Here is a 17,623-nt window from a genome sequence, read left to right on the forward strand (position 1 = left end):
GCAAATGAAATATCATGTATTGGCATGAGAAGATTTGACAAATCAAGTGCAAGGTCGAACCCTACGCCAAAAAATAATTTCAGCTATTTGTAAGTTCCTTCTTGAATATGTGATATGTAGGTACGGGTCCAAATGTGTCGGGGTGGTTGTGGTTCGTGCGGCGAAGTCACAGGAACTAAGGTTAAAGGGAGTCGGCTAAATTTTTTATAAGGCTTGTGTGTTGATGTTAGAAAGATTAAGGATAGGAAGAAGAAGAGTTAAAAGTAATGTGTGTGAGAGAGACGAGCATAGATAAGAGACAGAGACAATGTATGATAAAAGAATTGAAATGGTTGATAAGAACAAACTTTATATTAAGACTACATGATTTTACCAACTGTACAATGCTTCATCGCAAGATGCGATCTTTCTTTGCCAAACTCTAGATTTGAACCCTCGACTTCAACTAAACACGAGCCTCTTCGCAAATAAGCTAACTTGTTTTTTTGATTATATTATTCTCTAACTTTCTCTTGATTTTCTCTCTTCTCTCTTTCACTCTTTAAATAGGTGCCCCCATGCATATGATGCTTTGGAGGGTACAAGACATGCATGTAATGCATGTGATGCATGATCGCCATTTGCCGTTCATGCATTACATGTGATGCATGGTAGACATCTCGCTTATTTGAGCTTTCATGTATGAAAATATACATGGTATATAAGTAAAAACATAAAAGTATAAAAATAAGGGAAAAGTACCAGGATACCCCTGGAAGTTTGTCTATTTACCAGAATGCCCCTGAAAGTTCTAAATTTACCAAACTACCCCTATGTCTAAAAAAATACACTCTATAAAGTAAATATACACTCAAATGTACAAGCCATATTTACCAAACTACCCTTCAAACAGAAAATTCTTTACTTAGTGATATCTGGAATATTTGGAACTATGGGTGTATGATTGCAATGGCACCCTAGTTCTTCTTCTTGTAGATTCAAAGAGCATAGAGAACGAATTGGTTCACTAACTCTATAATCTCTAATGATCACTAGTTATTGCAAAATCTACAACATTTTTCGTCTATGGATTCAATATTGCAATGCAAAATTGGCATTTCTCTCTATATATCCAGATGGGGTGTGTGAAACATTTATATGTAATTGCTTACAGTAGAAACCAAATCCTAATTGCTATTTTCCCACAGATTCAGATGAATAATGCAATTTTACAGCAAAATCTGTGCAACGCAATTCAAATAGATTATTCAAACCTTCAAAAATCTTAATTATGAACCCTTTATCCTGAGAGTTAACATTATGTGAAATCACAAAATTTGTTTTCTTACACAAAGTTTGTCTTTCCTTCTGTTTGTTTCCTTCTTTCTCAGTCTCAAACTTTATGTTACATATTTACTGTGAGTTGTTCGCAACAAATTTGCCTTAAGGTTGCAAACACATTGCATCCTTTTTTGCAACTTCTATCAAATTCTGGTTCCTTTTTTGAGCAATCACAGGGGAATATTATGAAGTTTGAACATTTTGGGTGAATACACCCATAATCCCTTGAAAACCTAGTTCCTTTCTCCCATAGATCCTGGGTGAATATATCAAGTTTGGTCTACAGATACACAAATTACAACCAGAAGTTTTTATTTTCATGATCCGAAGGGAGTACATGGAACATTTTTGGGAAAAAAAATCTTAAATCTTATCCCTTGGATTAAATTATTTTTGGTCCATGACTACAGATTTCTATTTACAAGCTATTTTTGTTTCCTAGAGTATTTTTGGGAGATTCTGCAGCCATGTAGAATTGTGGATCATGATGAGAAGAATAGGAGGCTTTGCTAATGACATTCAAAATGTGAGTATCTCCTCCTACATATGGGAGCTTCCCATCCATTGGCCGAGACATGATCTTTCCACCGAAGCTACACATTAACTTGATTTGATCATTGGTCGAAGCCTTAATCCGAGTAAAATCAGGATCCACCCCACCGATAGAGTTTATCCGAGTGGAAGACAGGTCCGAATCAGAAAGGTAATCCAAAGTCGATACTTTGGATAGATCACCATGTTGCTTCCCCTTTACTGCGGCATGATGGTTCTGATGCGTAGGGTCTAAGGGATACCCCATTTGATGGCCGTATCTTCGTGCTCGTGGTGATGATCAAAGGAATTAGAGCAAGGGTTAAAGCTTCCCTCAGAAAGACGATGTGGTGGCCACGATGTTTTTTGGCTATCCTTACCACAATTTTCTTCTTCTCCGATGCAATAATATCCTGCACCGCCATGGATACGAAGCTTCGAAAAGGTCGATGGAGATGTCTAGGTTAGCAGAGAGCTGCTGTCGTGTGAAGAGATGGTAAATTGGGGGAGGAAATTCCTAATGATGATGGTGGTGGTGGTGGTGATGAGGCAGATGTCGAAGAGGAAGATGAGTATGGTGAAGATGATGATGAGGACGATGGATATGGTTCGAGGGGGATATGATGGGGATGTGGAGGGTTTGAGGGGGATATGATTTATGAGCCAAATTTACCAAACTAGCCCTATGGTAAAAAAGTCTAGGTTTAAGGGTAGTTTGGTAAATATGGCTTGTACATTTGAGTGTATATTTACTTTATAGAATGTATTTTTTTGGATATAGGGGTAGTTTGGTAAATTTAGAACTTTCAGGGGTATTCTGGTAAATAGACAAACTTCCAGGGGTATCCTGGTACTTTTCCCTAAAAATAATTGATGTAGCCCAACGGTAGGTGTATATTGAATTTGGTATGTGAGGTTGTGGGTTCAAGTGTCAAATGTCAAATGTTATTCAATACAATATTTTAGTTTATTTTTATATCCTTTGAAGACACCTTAAAAACAAATAAACTAACCTAGTGGTATGTACTTCTTACTTAGTGTGTAAGGTTATGGGTTTTAAGTCTCTCAAATATTACTGAATACAATATGTAAGTTTACTTTTATATCGTGAAGCAAATCCTTCACGACAACGCAAAGGATATTGCGCTATGTCCACGGCACTAAGGATAGGGTGCTGCTATATCGGACCGGTATTGCCGAACAACTCGTCTGTTACTCGGATTCCGATTGGACCGGAAACACCGGCGATCGTAGATCCACACCTGGGTTCGCTTGGGAGCGCCGCAATCGCCTGGAGCAGCAAGAAGCAGCCGATAGTTGCATTGTCGAGCACGGAGGCTGAGTATCGAGGAGCGGTTGTCGCGACATGTGAAGCCATTTGGCTCAAGAGGCTACTCAAGGATCTGCAGGTGGAGGTGTCTGCTCCGACAACGATCTACTACGACAACCTCATCAGCATCCAACTTGCGAAGAACCCCATCTTCCACGCCCGGACCAAGCACATTGAGATGCACGACCATTTTATCCGCGAGCGTGTCCTCTCCAGTGAAGTAAACTAGTATATGTTCCGAAGGATCGGTAGACTACCGACATCTTCACCAAGCCCCTTGGTCTACACAAGTTGCGGGCAATTCTCGAGTGCGCTTGGTTTGCGGCACCTCGACGTCTCGAACTTGAGGGGGAGAAAAGACTAGGAAAGGGAGCAGGAAAGGAGTGGAAGTGACCGTGAAGTCGAGTCGGATGAAGAATTCGATTTCGGGCAGGCTGAAGAAGCCGAAGGTGGAAACAGGGGCAGCAACCGAAGGGAAGAGCTAGAATCAGCCGAACGAAGGGGAGATGAAGCCAAGAAGGACAAGAAGGACAAGAAGGCCAAGAACAAGACATGGTCAGATGTGGTCAAGGGCCTGAAGACCGAAAACAAATTAGAGACAACCAATTCAAACAAAAGCAAAAACGAATCGGAGACAACCGATTCGATTCGAATGTTCGATTCGGGGACGACGAATCAACTAAAGGCCAAGCAGAAGAAAGGGTAGCGAGAGTGGCACCAAAACCGCAACAACAAGGGAGCTGGGAAAGGCTGCATGACCGCACAAACCGACCGAAAGGGTCGAGGCGCGCGGAATCAAACGGGTCGAGGAGCCCGACTAAGGCGTGAAACCAAGGGAAGCCGGAGCGTAGAACTGGAAGAGCATGCGGAACCTCAAGTTGATCTTCAGGGGGAGTGTTGAGATATAAGCTCAACATTGGGTGCACAAACCGGGTGCACAACGAGAGGCCGTAGCAGTGCGTAAACCGGGAGGTCGATATTACGCGGAGGAATATATTTTGGGAGTTAGTGTAGGGACTCATTCATGAGCATTGAAGTACGTGTCAGTACTTCTGTCAGTCTATATAGACCTGTATAAAAGTGCTCTCTGAGGACATCCTATGTACAGAGTTTTAGAGTATTGTTTTGGAATAGAGTTTTCGATGTTCTGCTCTCTCTGTCTCTCCCGCGTATGCTGTGTTGGTTAAGCATTCCATTAAACCTTCTTTGTCTTTTGTCTTTTGTTACCTGGTTGTGTTTGTTAAGCTTCCTCACATATTCTTTTTCAGAGAGAAACAACAGGTTGGGCACAAGAAGGTGTAACTGTATTATTCAAAAACTGAGTTACAAACGAAAAATGGCCACAACAACACATAAACTAGGTTACAAAGCCCATTATATACTAATTGGGCTAGTGCAAATGCCATTTGACATATTTACATAATTGTCCTAAACCTAGTTTGTCCAAGAGAATGTGAATACGGCCATTATATACCCATACTCGACAAAACACACCAAAACAGAAAAACAGAAGAAGAAGAAGCAAATGGCAGAAGGAGGAAGGAGAAGAAGAAAGAAGACAGAGACAGATGACAAATGACATGCACGCAAAGGGTGAAGGAGAGCAACAACAAGGGCAAAAGAATAACCTAGAGAAGAAAGAAGAAAGAACGAAGAAGCAAGCTACCCATAGCTCTGTCCATGTTCCTGTTTTCCAAAGGAAAAAAGGTTCTTCTCTGTGTCGTCTTTTGCTTTTGGTGTCGGTTGCTGAGGATTCTCAACCCTAACTCTCTAATACCATGAAAAGAGATATGTGCAGAAGCGTTAGGTGAAACACAAAGTACACACTCAGTTATCCGAAAACACAAAAGTTAGGTATACATAGAGATGAGAGAGGGAGAGGGAGAGACAAAGTGAGCAGACAACAAACTCTATTACAAAAACACTCTGTATATAGAATGTGCTTACAGAGCACTTTTTATACAAGCCTCTGACGTAGTCTGACAAGTACTTGAATGCTCATAACTGAGTATTTGACACTGACTCCCACAAATATTCCTATTATTATAAATAGAAATATCGATCCTACCAACCTGCCAGCTCCCTATCGATCGGGCCTAGACGATCGGCCTTCTTCAGATCCGATTTTCGACTTCTTTAGCCGGTTTGGGCCTAGCTTATCGGTCTCTATCTGATCTGGCTTTCGGCTTCTTCAGTCAATCCGAGCCTAGTCGATCGGTCTCTATACAATCTGGCTTTTGGCTTCTTCAACCGATCCAGCCCATGTTGAGCTTGCTCACTCAACAATGACATGTATATAATCACATACGTATAGATGTGATCACATATGTATATATATAAAAGAATCAGTAACAAAATATAAATCAACAAATGATGTAATTGAGATACGCAATTGAGGTATGTGGCCTCAATGCACATGTAACATCCAAAAAATAAGAGTGAACATAATGCGCAATTGATGTATTTACATACTATGCGTACGACACACATTGCATATCAAATACACGGCAATTGAGGTATTGAACTCATACATAGCATATGTACATTTTATATGAACAAACTATGACCAATACAACATAATTGAATTATTTACATTTTAACATATCAACTTAAACATGATTGAGAATGGGAGAAAAAAGAATAGAATAAAAAAATTTATTATTCATGAAAATAAAAGGAAGCACTAAAGTTCCTTTGTTGGCGACTTTCTGGATCAAGCTTGGACGAACATCGGTCGATCACTATCCGAAGGAAATCAACATCAACAAAAGAAACATTAGGAAGCCACTTTGATACCATATGTTAGAGATTATTTTCAATGTAAGCCTAAGACAATGAATTAAACGATAGATGATAAAGAGGAAGAGAGGGAAAGAAGGGTGACGATCCACGCGAACACCCCTGATCAAAGGGATCAAGACGGACCTGACCCTTGATCGTGTCCCATACCATCACCATGGCATCGAGTCGTACCAAGTACTAGCGCATGCTCACCACAAGAGTCTGTTCACCGTAGGGTCGTAGTCTCGACGTAGTCCAATAATGTTCCTAATGAGGGTAGCTAGGCCTCATATTTATAGCCAAACCTAAGGCACCCAAGCAAGTTCACAAATTGCCCTTATGGGTTGTCTCAATTTTTAGGATTATAAGTAATCCCCCCGTCTTTACACTTTAACCCTCGCACTTTTATTCTCATGTGTAGAATACTACAATACAAACTACAATGGGATAAATTATGGTCATACCCGTAAAGCCATAGCATAAAATATAATAAAACTTCATGGAAGTCGAAAATCAAATGATAAAAGTAACACACTTTTTAAATCAAAACTATTTACATAATAAGGATGATGCCAAGTTTTGCTTGATAACAAAGGTGAGAAGCACTATTTAAATCAAAATTGTTTAGAGGATAAGGATGATCGTTAGTTTTGCTTGGTGAGAATCCTTAGAGTTAGGTTTGAGCATAAAAATTATTTTTGAAATGGAGAAGAAGACATGCGTCACTAACCTCTAAATGCCATCAATGAATCTCCTATTTCATGAGTAAACTTCTCTTCCTTCCACTACATGTGGATTGGTGGTATGGCACAATTGATTGTAGAAGTCATGTTTGTGCGTACTAAATTCTTAATGTATAGGATTGAGCATGTCTTGGCTCTCCTGCTAGGTGGAGGTAAGTTGTTTGTCTATGTTTATTTTATATAGATAGATGGATAGATGGATAGATATCATGCCTCATGTGGAGGTTGGCAACCCTAAAGAGCCATAATTCCCTATACAAGTGTCACGCACGTGTAAAAAACAAGTATTTCTTGAGAGCCCAACCCTTACATATGTTGTCAAATGCATAACGAAGCCCTCTTTTTTGTTTCCATCTAATGACTATCATATTATTCAATGTGATCCACACTCTTAGAGAGAAAACGCACATCTTTAGAATACATTTTAGAGTGCTTTGAAGTATTCTACATTTTAGAACTAACATTTAAAAGTGTTTCAGATATTCTACATAATTAACAAGCATTTAACATTTCCACAAAAATATTGAACTATTTAACGTATTTTATCTATAAAATGTAAGTATTTAAGTAAAAAGGTAGAATACTTTTACAATACGTAACTTACGTATTGTATGTTATGTTTTCTACAACTAATAATTATGAAGAGACTAAAGTGAAGATTATAAATCACTCTTGATTTCCATTGAAAATTGGAAACGTGAAGAATGAATCATACAATTACTTATTAAGGAAATTATTTTTAGATGATAGGAATATTATACACTCAATTTGATGTTATTTAAATCCAACCAAAGAACTTTTTGCGATCATCCAATGAAATCGTTTCGTGTTCACAATAAACAATCAATCTTTAAAATATTTTTCAATCAACATGACCTTACTAATCATAACATTGGATGGCAATATCTCCATAACCAAAATTTGGAAACTTAACGAATCATTTTTATTCAGCGACTAGTAACCATACCAAAGAACTAGGAGACACTCTTTTTTCCGCTTTGAGGTAGCAAGAAGACCATGTTGACATTGGTGATACAATGATAAATAACATGTAACACAAATTGTGCTAATACACAAATTCCATGCAATATTCCAAAGTCAATATTGTTTGTTGATTAGTAGCAATGCCTAATTACTATAAAGTTCACTCTTTTGTCAAAGTTGAGGTTGCAAGAAGACAATGTTAACATTGATCCTACAATGAAAAATAAATAAGGCAAGCTCAAGTCCAATATCCTCCTATACAAATGGTATAATTCACCAAGGGAGTGTTCAAAATGGGGCTCCATTAGCATACATTGCGTGCATAGTTTTTAGTTTAGATTTTGTTAAGTTTATTTAAATGTCGACAAGCTGAAACCAATAAAGCTAAACATCCTCCTCTCTTTCACTTTAAATGCTTCAAACACAACATTCAATACAAGAATATGTATATACTCCAGGTAATATCAATTTACATGAACGATTGCTGCATCCACCATTGTTACAAAAAAGAGGTTTAACTACTAGTGTTTATAACTAACTACTAAGTGACTTAATTATAGTTATTGGTTCTCTTCATGATTTCCTATCATAATTGATACATGCAAAAGATGTGGTTAACATAGGGGGTGAGGGGGAAGAGATTTTGAGGAGTAAGACCAATAAACTACCCACTACATTGTGCCATGCATGAAATCATGGCAATGTTCCTCCATATAAGTGAAGATATTGGAAAAACCACTCCCCCTTATGCGAAGAGTACAAATATGATAAGGCGAAGATACCGAAAAAGACCACTCTCCCTTATACGAGTATAAAATAAGATAAGAGGGAATGCGAGTGTTTTTCAAGCTGTTCAAATGAGACCTAGTGGGAAAGATTGCATCAAAAGTATGGCCACGAAAGAACCAAGAGCGACATTTTTCCGAAGAATGTCGTTCCATTTCAATTCTACAGTTTGGTTAGATTAGGGCAAAATGTTTCATGTGATCTATATTTTTTCTTTTGTGTTTTTCTCTCAACACAATCTAGGGACTTTTTTTTGTGTTGAGTTGTGAGTGAGATTCATGGTTAGCTTGGTGGCGCGGCCCCGAGGTTTACAGAAGGCCAGAGGTGGCATTGGTAGCGGAGGTTTGTCCAAAGCTGAGAATATCATGAGTGTTATTGTTGTTAAGGTGCGGCATGTTGTGATTGTGGAGATTCGGGGCCGATGCCGAAGCATTCATATTCATATTCGTATTCATATTCATGTTCGGCATTGCCATTTGCGGGCCGGAATTGTGGAGATCATTCGTGTCGATCATCACATAATGTAGATCTTCCGAAGGCTTCCAATGCCGCTTCCGCTGATTTATGAACCAGTTGTTGATCTGCTTCTGATTCAATCCCGTCACCTCTGCGAGCGCCGCCTTCTCATTCTCCTAATGCCATTTACCAATTCATCACCATGACATACATAAAAAGACAAGTAAAAAAAAGACCAGTTGATCTCTATCTATCACCAGAACATGCAATGCATGAAGATATGGATGGATACAAGTGAAAAAAACCACTTGATCTCTATCTATCACCAGAACATGCAATGCATTACGTTATGCATATGGACACAAGTGAAAAAAAACCACTTGATCTCTATCTATCACCAGAATATGCCATGCATTAAGATATGGATACAAGTGAAAAAAAACTACTTGATCTTCTGTATCACCAGAATATGCAATGCATTAAGATATGGATACAAGTGAAAAAAACCAGTTGATCTTCTCCATCACCAGAATATGCAATGCATTAAGATATGGAACTCAAAGGGAGGTATATATACATATGATAATGATGCTGAGAAACAAAAAAAAAACACAATGAAACAGCAATAAAATGCAGAAAAACATTAATACATTATCGGGGCGATTTCCTGTTCAAAAGAGTTTTAACACAATCTAATTTCTGTCAGTCACCGGAATATAAATTCAAAATGCATAGCATAAGATTGGATCGGATTCCAATGCTGCAATAAATAAATAAAAGCTGAGAGAACAAAATGTGTGTTGTTGATGATGAATGCAGTTAGTTTTATAATGTACAGATGTATGTGTCCATGTATACAAACAAATAAATACTGAAGTTTGTTGAGCTAAATCTTAGGCATAAATGCCTGCTGCAGTCTTTAATATAGATTAGACAGAGTTTCTTCTAAAAAGCTCTGTACTGCCAGAAGATATATTATGAATGTAGACAGTTCAACCCAAAATGGAGCTAAATGCTGGCCTAAATTTGGCCCACATGCTTAACTCAGACCAAAACCCAGAAAAACACATAAAATAGGAAAAACAAAAAAATAAATAAATTCTAATGGTTCTCGTGTAAAAAATTAAGTGCACAAAATGCTGTGTTGCAATCACAGTTAATGAAGAGACGTGTGATGAGAGATCACACGAAAGCAAAGAATGAAGAATTGACAAGTTCTTGGTCCTTACAAAAAAAACCCTAACTTACAGGAATTCGACCAATGTACTTTCTTCTTCTTTTTATTTCAGTTAATTCCCCATAGCTATATTACAGTGGGTACAATCATGAATACATAATGTATTCATGCAGAGATGATGAATGATGATGAATGGTGGCAATGCTATACAGGCCTGATAAAGATCATATTGAAATAAAACACACATTCTGTCATGTAAATGCATATGCACAAATCTTAACTGACATAACACATATTGCACAAATCCATGTATAATGCATATGCACAAAAAAATCTTAACTGAACAATTGAATTAATGTATTATGATTTGACATATCCATCATCCATGTATCATGAAGACATGATGAATGGTGACACTGCTATACAGGCATGATTAAGATCATATTGAAATAAACACAGATCTGTCATGTATAATGCATATGCACAAATCGTAAACTGACATAATACATATTGCACAAATCCATGTATAATGCATATGCACAAATCTATACTGACATAATACATATGCACAAATCCATGTATAATGCATATGCACAAATCTTAATAACTGATAATTGAATATTATTGTATTATGATTTTGACTTACTGATGGATATGGCCACTTGTAATGTTGTGTCCACCATTCCAAGAGCTTCTGCCTTGCTTCTTTGGGTAGCTTGCCTTTCTTCTTCCGCTTCAGGAATTCTTTCTTCAAGCTACAGATCATAAACCCACTGTATTTCCTCAACAGCTGCTGCTTTAGCTGCACTTGATCTTCATGAGCCAGCACCGGATCGATCATGCCATTCATGCTACCCATATTCATCCGAATCTTCGCCTCATCGTCCACGCCATCATCATCATTCTCATCGTCGTCATCATCATCATCCATAATAGCATTATTAGGTTTATTAGTGTGATTACCATCATTATAATTAGCAGTAGTGGTAGGCATGTTATGATTATTATGATTAGTATTCATTTGTATGTGGTTTAATAATGCCTGTTGTTGTAATTGTTGCAGTTCTGATTCATTGGTATTGGTATTAGTGGTGCCCATCGTCATTATGTTTACATTCATGTTCTTGTAATCTGCTTCACAGCAGCTCCCATCCTCTAGGATCTCTTCCTCATCCCCACTATTCATATTAGAATTCGTTCCCCCTGCAGTAGGAAATGATGTTATAATTAGAGATTAATTATTTTTCACCCATGGTAACTTTGACATGATCATCTTTAATCATTCCCACCAAAAGTGAAACAAAAAAAACGCCATAAACAAATCAAATCCAAGAACCCTAATCAACATAAGATAGTAGCACAGACTACCACATACATATTATACATATATATATCAGCCAAGATTCAAACTGAAGTTACTTCTAAGTGGTTATATCAATGCTGGGACACCTGAGTGGGTTTAGGGTTTAGGGTTTAGGGTTTACTCACACACATCAAAGATGCATGCACCCTTCATAAATCTCTTTTTAACCGCCTTATGTATAATAGATCAAAGCATTATGTGTTGCAGGAATGCAGTATACAGATATTAATGCAAGTACTGGGCAATGAATGCATTCTCATACAGATTTAAGTCACTACCAAGCATTATGTAATAGATCAAAGTATATTCAACCGAATCGATCATTTGAAGCATTATGTGTTGCAGGAATGCAATAGATCAAAGCATATTCAACCGAATTTGCATCCACTACTGATTTGATAAGAAATCAAGATACAATATTACTACTAACTGTACGCATTACTCCAAAAGACAGGGCAATGAATACAGTCTCATACAGATTTAAGTCACTACCAAGCTTTTCTTTCCAAACTAAGCTATTCATACCTAGAAAATCCAAAACCTGACAAGAGCCAGACGGTAATGTTAACGCCATGGTTATAAATTGATACTGATGGGATATGCTTGATCAATTGAGGCAATATATGATTGAGAGTGAATTACATCCATATTCCTAGCAGACCTTGTTATAACAAGCATGAATCCAGCATGTCTTAACTTGCATTTACTAAAATAAATTCAGAGCACCATGTCTATTCTCTTCGATGCATGAATTTGGAGGCTGAGAATGCTAAATTGTAGAACATGATATGATCTTCATTTAAAAATATCAGGAATCACAGTTAAGGAAACTTTGTAAAGGGTTTACAGTTTTATCTATGAAGAGGCTATAAAGAAGAAGGGCATAAGGTCGTGTTAAAAACCCTAACCTTTCAACCATATGTTTTAATATATATACATATATCATTAAATTACACCACTGTTAATTAGGGAGCACCTTCTCAAAAACATTAGTTATTATTTTCATATCGTTTTTAATTGCTTTATTTGATTTTTAATTCGTTTATTTCCACAACCCTATTAAGTGGTAATCTATGCAGACCTAACTTTTCATGACTGGTATGTGAGTAGGGCCTTTGCTGATTAATTAAGAAATCCAGCCACATAAGACTAATGTAATGTATGTATAGTCCAATGTCGATTTATTCTCTTTGATTGGCTGTCTTATGAAATGATATTTGATGTCCACAAGGCATTTTCAAATTGCGTGAGTTTTAGAAATTTATTCCAAACTTTTCTTTAATTTCTGCCATGAGCTAAGGATTACTGAGGGCCAATTACTTGATGGATTAAGAGAAGCATGCATCATTATAAAAGGATTGAATCTACTATAATGCAGCCAAATTGGCACCATAGTCTGCATCATAATTTAGACATATGAAAACGGTATTGGAGGAGGTAATTTCCGGGCCTCTGCATTAACTTAAAACTTCTGCAAATTAGCTTGAAACAACCAGTCCTACGGTTCTCTGCTTCAAATGCTTGACGATTCGAATGTCCGAGCATCCATGAATAAAATTAGCGAAGAAACTAAAGTTTGTGTGGAGGTGCATTGACATGTCCTATATTGCCATTTCATGGGCCCAGGATTATATATATAATAATCTTCCTCGCAATGATTTGTATCAAACTGTATTGCTACTACTCGATCTTTAATCAAACTCAGAATCTGATTACGGATCAATGTAGATGGCATAGATCAGCTCCATCAATCATCACTAATAGTTCCATGATTGAGACCTAATTGATGGTCTGAGATGGATAGATAACGTGATGGCACTTGCATGTAGCTATATAACTAAGCCTCCAAAGACAAAATGATGGAGATGCATCAACGAACCCAGCAATCAGGAGGTCTGTTGTAGATATAGAAACCCTAATTTATGGGAACACCGCACTATCATACCCTAATTGATGTATGTATTATAATTTTCTAGATATAGAAACCCTAATTAATGGGAACACAGCCATACCATACCCTAATTTGTATGAACTATAATTTGTAGATATAGAAATCCTTATTAATGGGAACACAACACTATCATACCCTAGTTTTGCATGTACTATAATTTGTGGATACAGAAACCCTAATTTATGTGAACACCGCACTATCATACCCTCATTGATGTATGTACTATAATTTGTAGATATAGAAACCCTAATTTATGGGAACATAGCACTATAGATACCCTAATTTGTATCTACTATAATTTGTAGATATAGAAGCGCTAATTAATGGGAACGGAAAACACAATCAACACCCTGATATATTTGTATGTACTATAATCTATAGATATAGAAACCCTAATTTATGGGATCATAGCACTATTAATACCCTAATTTGTATGTGCTATAATTTGTAGATACAGAAGCCCTAATAAATAGGAACACAAAACACAATCAACACCCTGATATATTTGTATGTACTATAATATGTAGATATAGAAACCCTAACCCTAATTAATGGGAATACAAAACACAATCAACACCCTAATTTGTATGCACTATAATTTGTAGATATCGAAGCCCTAATTAATGGGAACACAAAACACAATCAACACCCTAATTTATATGTACTATAATTTGTAGATATAGAAGCCCTAATTAATGGCAACAAAAAACACAATCAACACCCTAATTTGTATGCACTATAATTTGTAGATATCGAAGCCCTAATTAATGGGAACACAAAACACAATCAACACCCTAATTTGTATGCACTATAATTTGTAGATAAAGAAACCCTAATTAATGGGAACACAAAACACAATCAAAACCCTAATTTGTGATGGTGAGGGGAAGCCAAGGTACCTGGGTCGTTTTTGGAATTAGGTCTGTGCAGGGAGGAGAGGGTGATGAGGAGCTGCGCCTCCATTCGCTTCAGAAACGCCTGCGCTTCCTCCAGGCACGTACTGATTCCACCCACCTGCCGCTCCAGCACCTCCGAATACACGTGCTAATCATCAAATTAAACCCCCCAAAAAAAAATTTATCTCAGACAAATTCACCCCCTATCTCCACAGGGAATTATTATGCAGACCTAATTCTCTGATTTTTCACACTTCTTCTGCGCAAATCTATATAACTGTATCTTCAAGTAGATTATTTAGTAATTTTTAGATCAATAATAAGAGCATTCTGAGTAATTTTATATCAATTTTAAGAGAAAATTAATAAATTTATATCCCATTCTGAGTAATTTTATATCAATTTTAAGAGAAAATTAAAAATTTTATATCGCATTCTGAATAATTTTAAATCAATAATAAGAGAAAATTAGAAAATTTATATCGCATTCTGAGTAATTTTAAATCAATAATAAGAGAAGATTTAAAAAAATTATATCGCATTCTGAGTAATTTTAAATCAATAATAAGAGAAAATTTAAAAAAATTATATCGCATTCTGAGATTCGGTAAATCATTTCGCTGTCTCTCTTTTTTCTGTCAGTGCGCGAGTGGCCCACTCTGACATAAATTACCATGAATTCATCAAGCTCGGGATCATCTCCTACAGCAGAGGCTGTGCTGTTAGTGGCGGTTGGGGCCGCAGAGCTCGCCATTAACAGTAATGGATGATGATTCTTATCATCATGATCAAGATCAGGATCATGATCGTGATCTTGATGATCATGGCGACGATGAGATCGATTATACTCTTCTCTGATCTCATCCAGCCTCGATATCACCTCCGGAGGAGCTCCGATCTGTATCAGAAAACGCATGGACAAACGTATAAATTATTATATTAGCACAAAATTATGGCAGCGAACGAACGATTTGCAGCATTCGCGCAGGAACAAATTATACGACAATAATCTAATGGAAGAAGAACTGAACATATCTATTTCTACAGAGACGTTTAAAATTTATCTACAGCTTTTTTTTTTTGAGTGCTTATCGTCATGAAACCTTGTAGTAACTGGTGTAGGCGTGAAGAAGGCGAGGGAAGTAAGGATGAGCAACAATCTTAGCCCTCTGCGAACTCATGTCATCCTCCTCTGCAGAAACTGCAGAAGCATTACTACTCTTATTATGATTGTTATTATTATTATTATTATCATCATTATCATTAGTAGTAGTAGTAGCAGTAGTAGTATCATCATCATTATGACTATTATGATTACACTTATAGTTATGATTATGATTATGGTTATGATTGTGATTGTGATTATGATTATGATTATGATCCTCCATCATGTTGTTGATTAGGTGCGAATTATCACCGTTATATCGATTTGGATTTATATTATTATCTGCAGCGCTAGAATTACTGCTGAAGAGATGATTAACAGCCATGGTTGGTGACGGATCAAGCTGATTACTTATCATTTTAATGTTAGGATTGTTACGCGTGATGGTATTAGCATCATCCTCACATGAATTAACGGTGTGATTGTTATTATTGGGATCATTAGTAGCAGTAGGATGGGTTCTTAATGCAGGCGAATCCATGACGCCGGGAGCTGCTGACTGGTTCATGTACAGGTACGTGTTGATGTGATCGTTACCGAAATTAGCGAGTATAGCATTATTATGATGATAATGGTGATGATTCGCCCCTTCGTCTGCAGGATTAGTGCTCGGATTAGCAGCATGATTAGCGCTGGAATTGTGATTAGTATGAGGATTGTTGATGTAACAACTGCCGTCTTTGCATAGACTGCTATTTGTGGGGGAAGAGGTGATTCCACTAAACCTTAATAAAGCGTTCTGATCCATGTAATTTGTAAAGATCCTAATTCTTCATATTCGATTCGGCGTTATATAATCCAGGCTTCCTGAAGAAAGATTCGCATATATATTCATCGAACGGTTTGGATCAGTTTTACTGTAATTCTGTATTTCTTGATGTCTGCTAATTAGGGTTCCAATCTCCCTCCTGGAAGACCAAAAATGGTTTTTTAAGGCTCGAGATTTCTTGCAGATTAGATTGCGCGCGATTTGCTTGAGCAAAAGAACTGGAAATCCTTACTGATTTGATTTTAATTCAGTCGAATGGGGAAGGCTGCTTCTTGGAATTGATCCAAACTTTAGCAAGTTACATAAAATTAGGGTTTGGGACATGTAAAAGTGATCACGGATGGAAAACATGGTAAAATTAATCAGAAGCTCCAGAAGAATGGTGTTTGGGTTTTTTCAAAAAGGGCAGGAAGGGTGAGGATCGAAGGAGGAAAGAAATGGCGGGATTAGGGTAAAAGAATGGAAGGACGAGGAGAGGGGAGAAGGATTAATGGAAGGGATTGGAGCTTATAATCAATTAATTACCTCTTGGTTAATCAGAGACTGGATTTAGCAGAGAAATTAATGGAGAGGGGAGAAGGATTAATGGAAGGGACTGGAGCTTATAATCAATTAATTACCTCTTAGTTAATCAGAGACTGGATTTAGCAGAGAAATTAATGGAAGGGATTGGAGCTTATAATCAATTAATCACCTCTTGGTTAATCAGAGACAGGATTTAGCAGAAAGATAAATACAGAAGGGAGAGGAAGGTACAATGCATATGCATACATATACCTAACCGAGTGAGAGAGCAGAGAATTGAAAAGCAGAAACAGACACAGAGAGATCAGAGACAGAGATGGAGATGGAGCAGAGGATTGAAAAGCAGAAACAGACACAGACAAATCAGAGACAGCGATGGAGATGGAGATGGAAATGGAGCAAAGGATTGAAAAGCAGAAGCAGACAGAGACAGAGAAAGAGAAATGGAAAGAAACAGGAAGCTAGCTAGCTAGTTAGGGTTTTAGGGGTGAGGGAATTAGACAGAGAAGACCGGAGGGATTTGAAAAAAAAGGAGCAGAAAATGGGAAGACAAATTAAAGAGATGAAACAGAGAGAGAGAGAGAGAGAGAGAGAGAGAGAGAGAGAGAGAGAAGACAGGAAACTTAGATATGGCGATGGCGATGGAGACAGCGACTGAGAGACATATATGGATATGGATGGATAGATCGATCTGCAGAGATTTAGGTTTGACAAAAAAAAAAAAGAAAAAAAAAAAAGCAAACGAGGAATGAAGAGGCAGACAGAAAATCAGAGAGACAGACAGACAGACAGAGAAGAGACTGCAGAATAATTATGGAGGAACTGAAGTAATTACAGGACAGGTTT

General features: G+C 37.3%; 1 protein-coding gene across 1 annotated transcript; it reads right to left on the reverse strand.

Annotated features, from left to right (window-relative positions):
• Window positions 1–8,203: 8,203 nt before the first annotated feature.
• On the reverse strand, window positions 8,204–16,347 carry LOC147856824 (uncharacterized). The gene is made up of 5 exons (XM_087328903.1): window positions 15,422–16,347; window positions 14,992–15,216; window positions 14,322–14,466; window positions 10,755–11,311; window positions 8,204–9,107 (listed from the first exon to the last, which is right to left on the reverse strand). Exons 1-5 carry the CDS (start codon window positions 16,229–16,231, stop codon window positions 8,784–8,786), a joined length of 2,061 nt encoding a protein of 686 aa, XP_087185029.1. The 5' UTR covers window positions 16,232–16,347; the 3' UTR covers window positions 8,204–8,783.
• Window positions 16,348–17,623: the final 1,276 nt, after the last annotated feature.

Source organism: Azolla caroliniana, unplaced genomic scaffold (genome assembly GCF_043228905.1).
Source record: "Azolla caroliniana isolate FFs.n. ecotype wild unplaced genomic scaffold, voAzoCaro1.0.p SCAF_12, whole genome shotgun sequence".
Classification (NCBI taxonomy): domain Eukaryota; kingdom Viridiplantae; phylum Streptophyta; class Polypodiopsida; order Salviniales; family Salviniaceae; genus Azolla; species Azolla caroliniana.

Coding starts and splice junctions, on each gene's coding strand:
- LOC147856824 (XM_087328903.1), bottom strand. CDS start 16,231: ATGGATCAGAACGCTTTATTAAGGTTTAGTGGAATCACCTCTTCCCCC. Junction 14,467..14,991: donor CCGAGCTTGATGAATTCATG/GTAATTTATGTC, acceptor TTTGATGATTAG/CACGTGTATTCGGAGGTGCT. Junction 11,312..14,321: donor TAATTCCAAAAACGACCCAG/GTACCTTGGCTT, acceptor TTCCTACTGCAG/GGGGAACGAATTCTAATATG.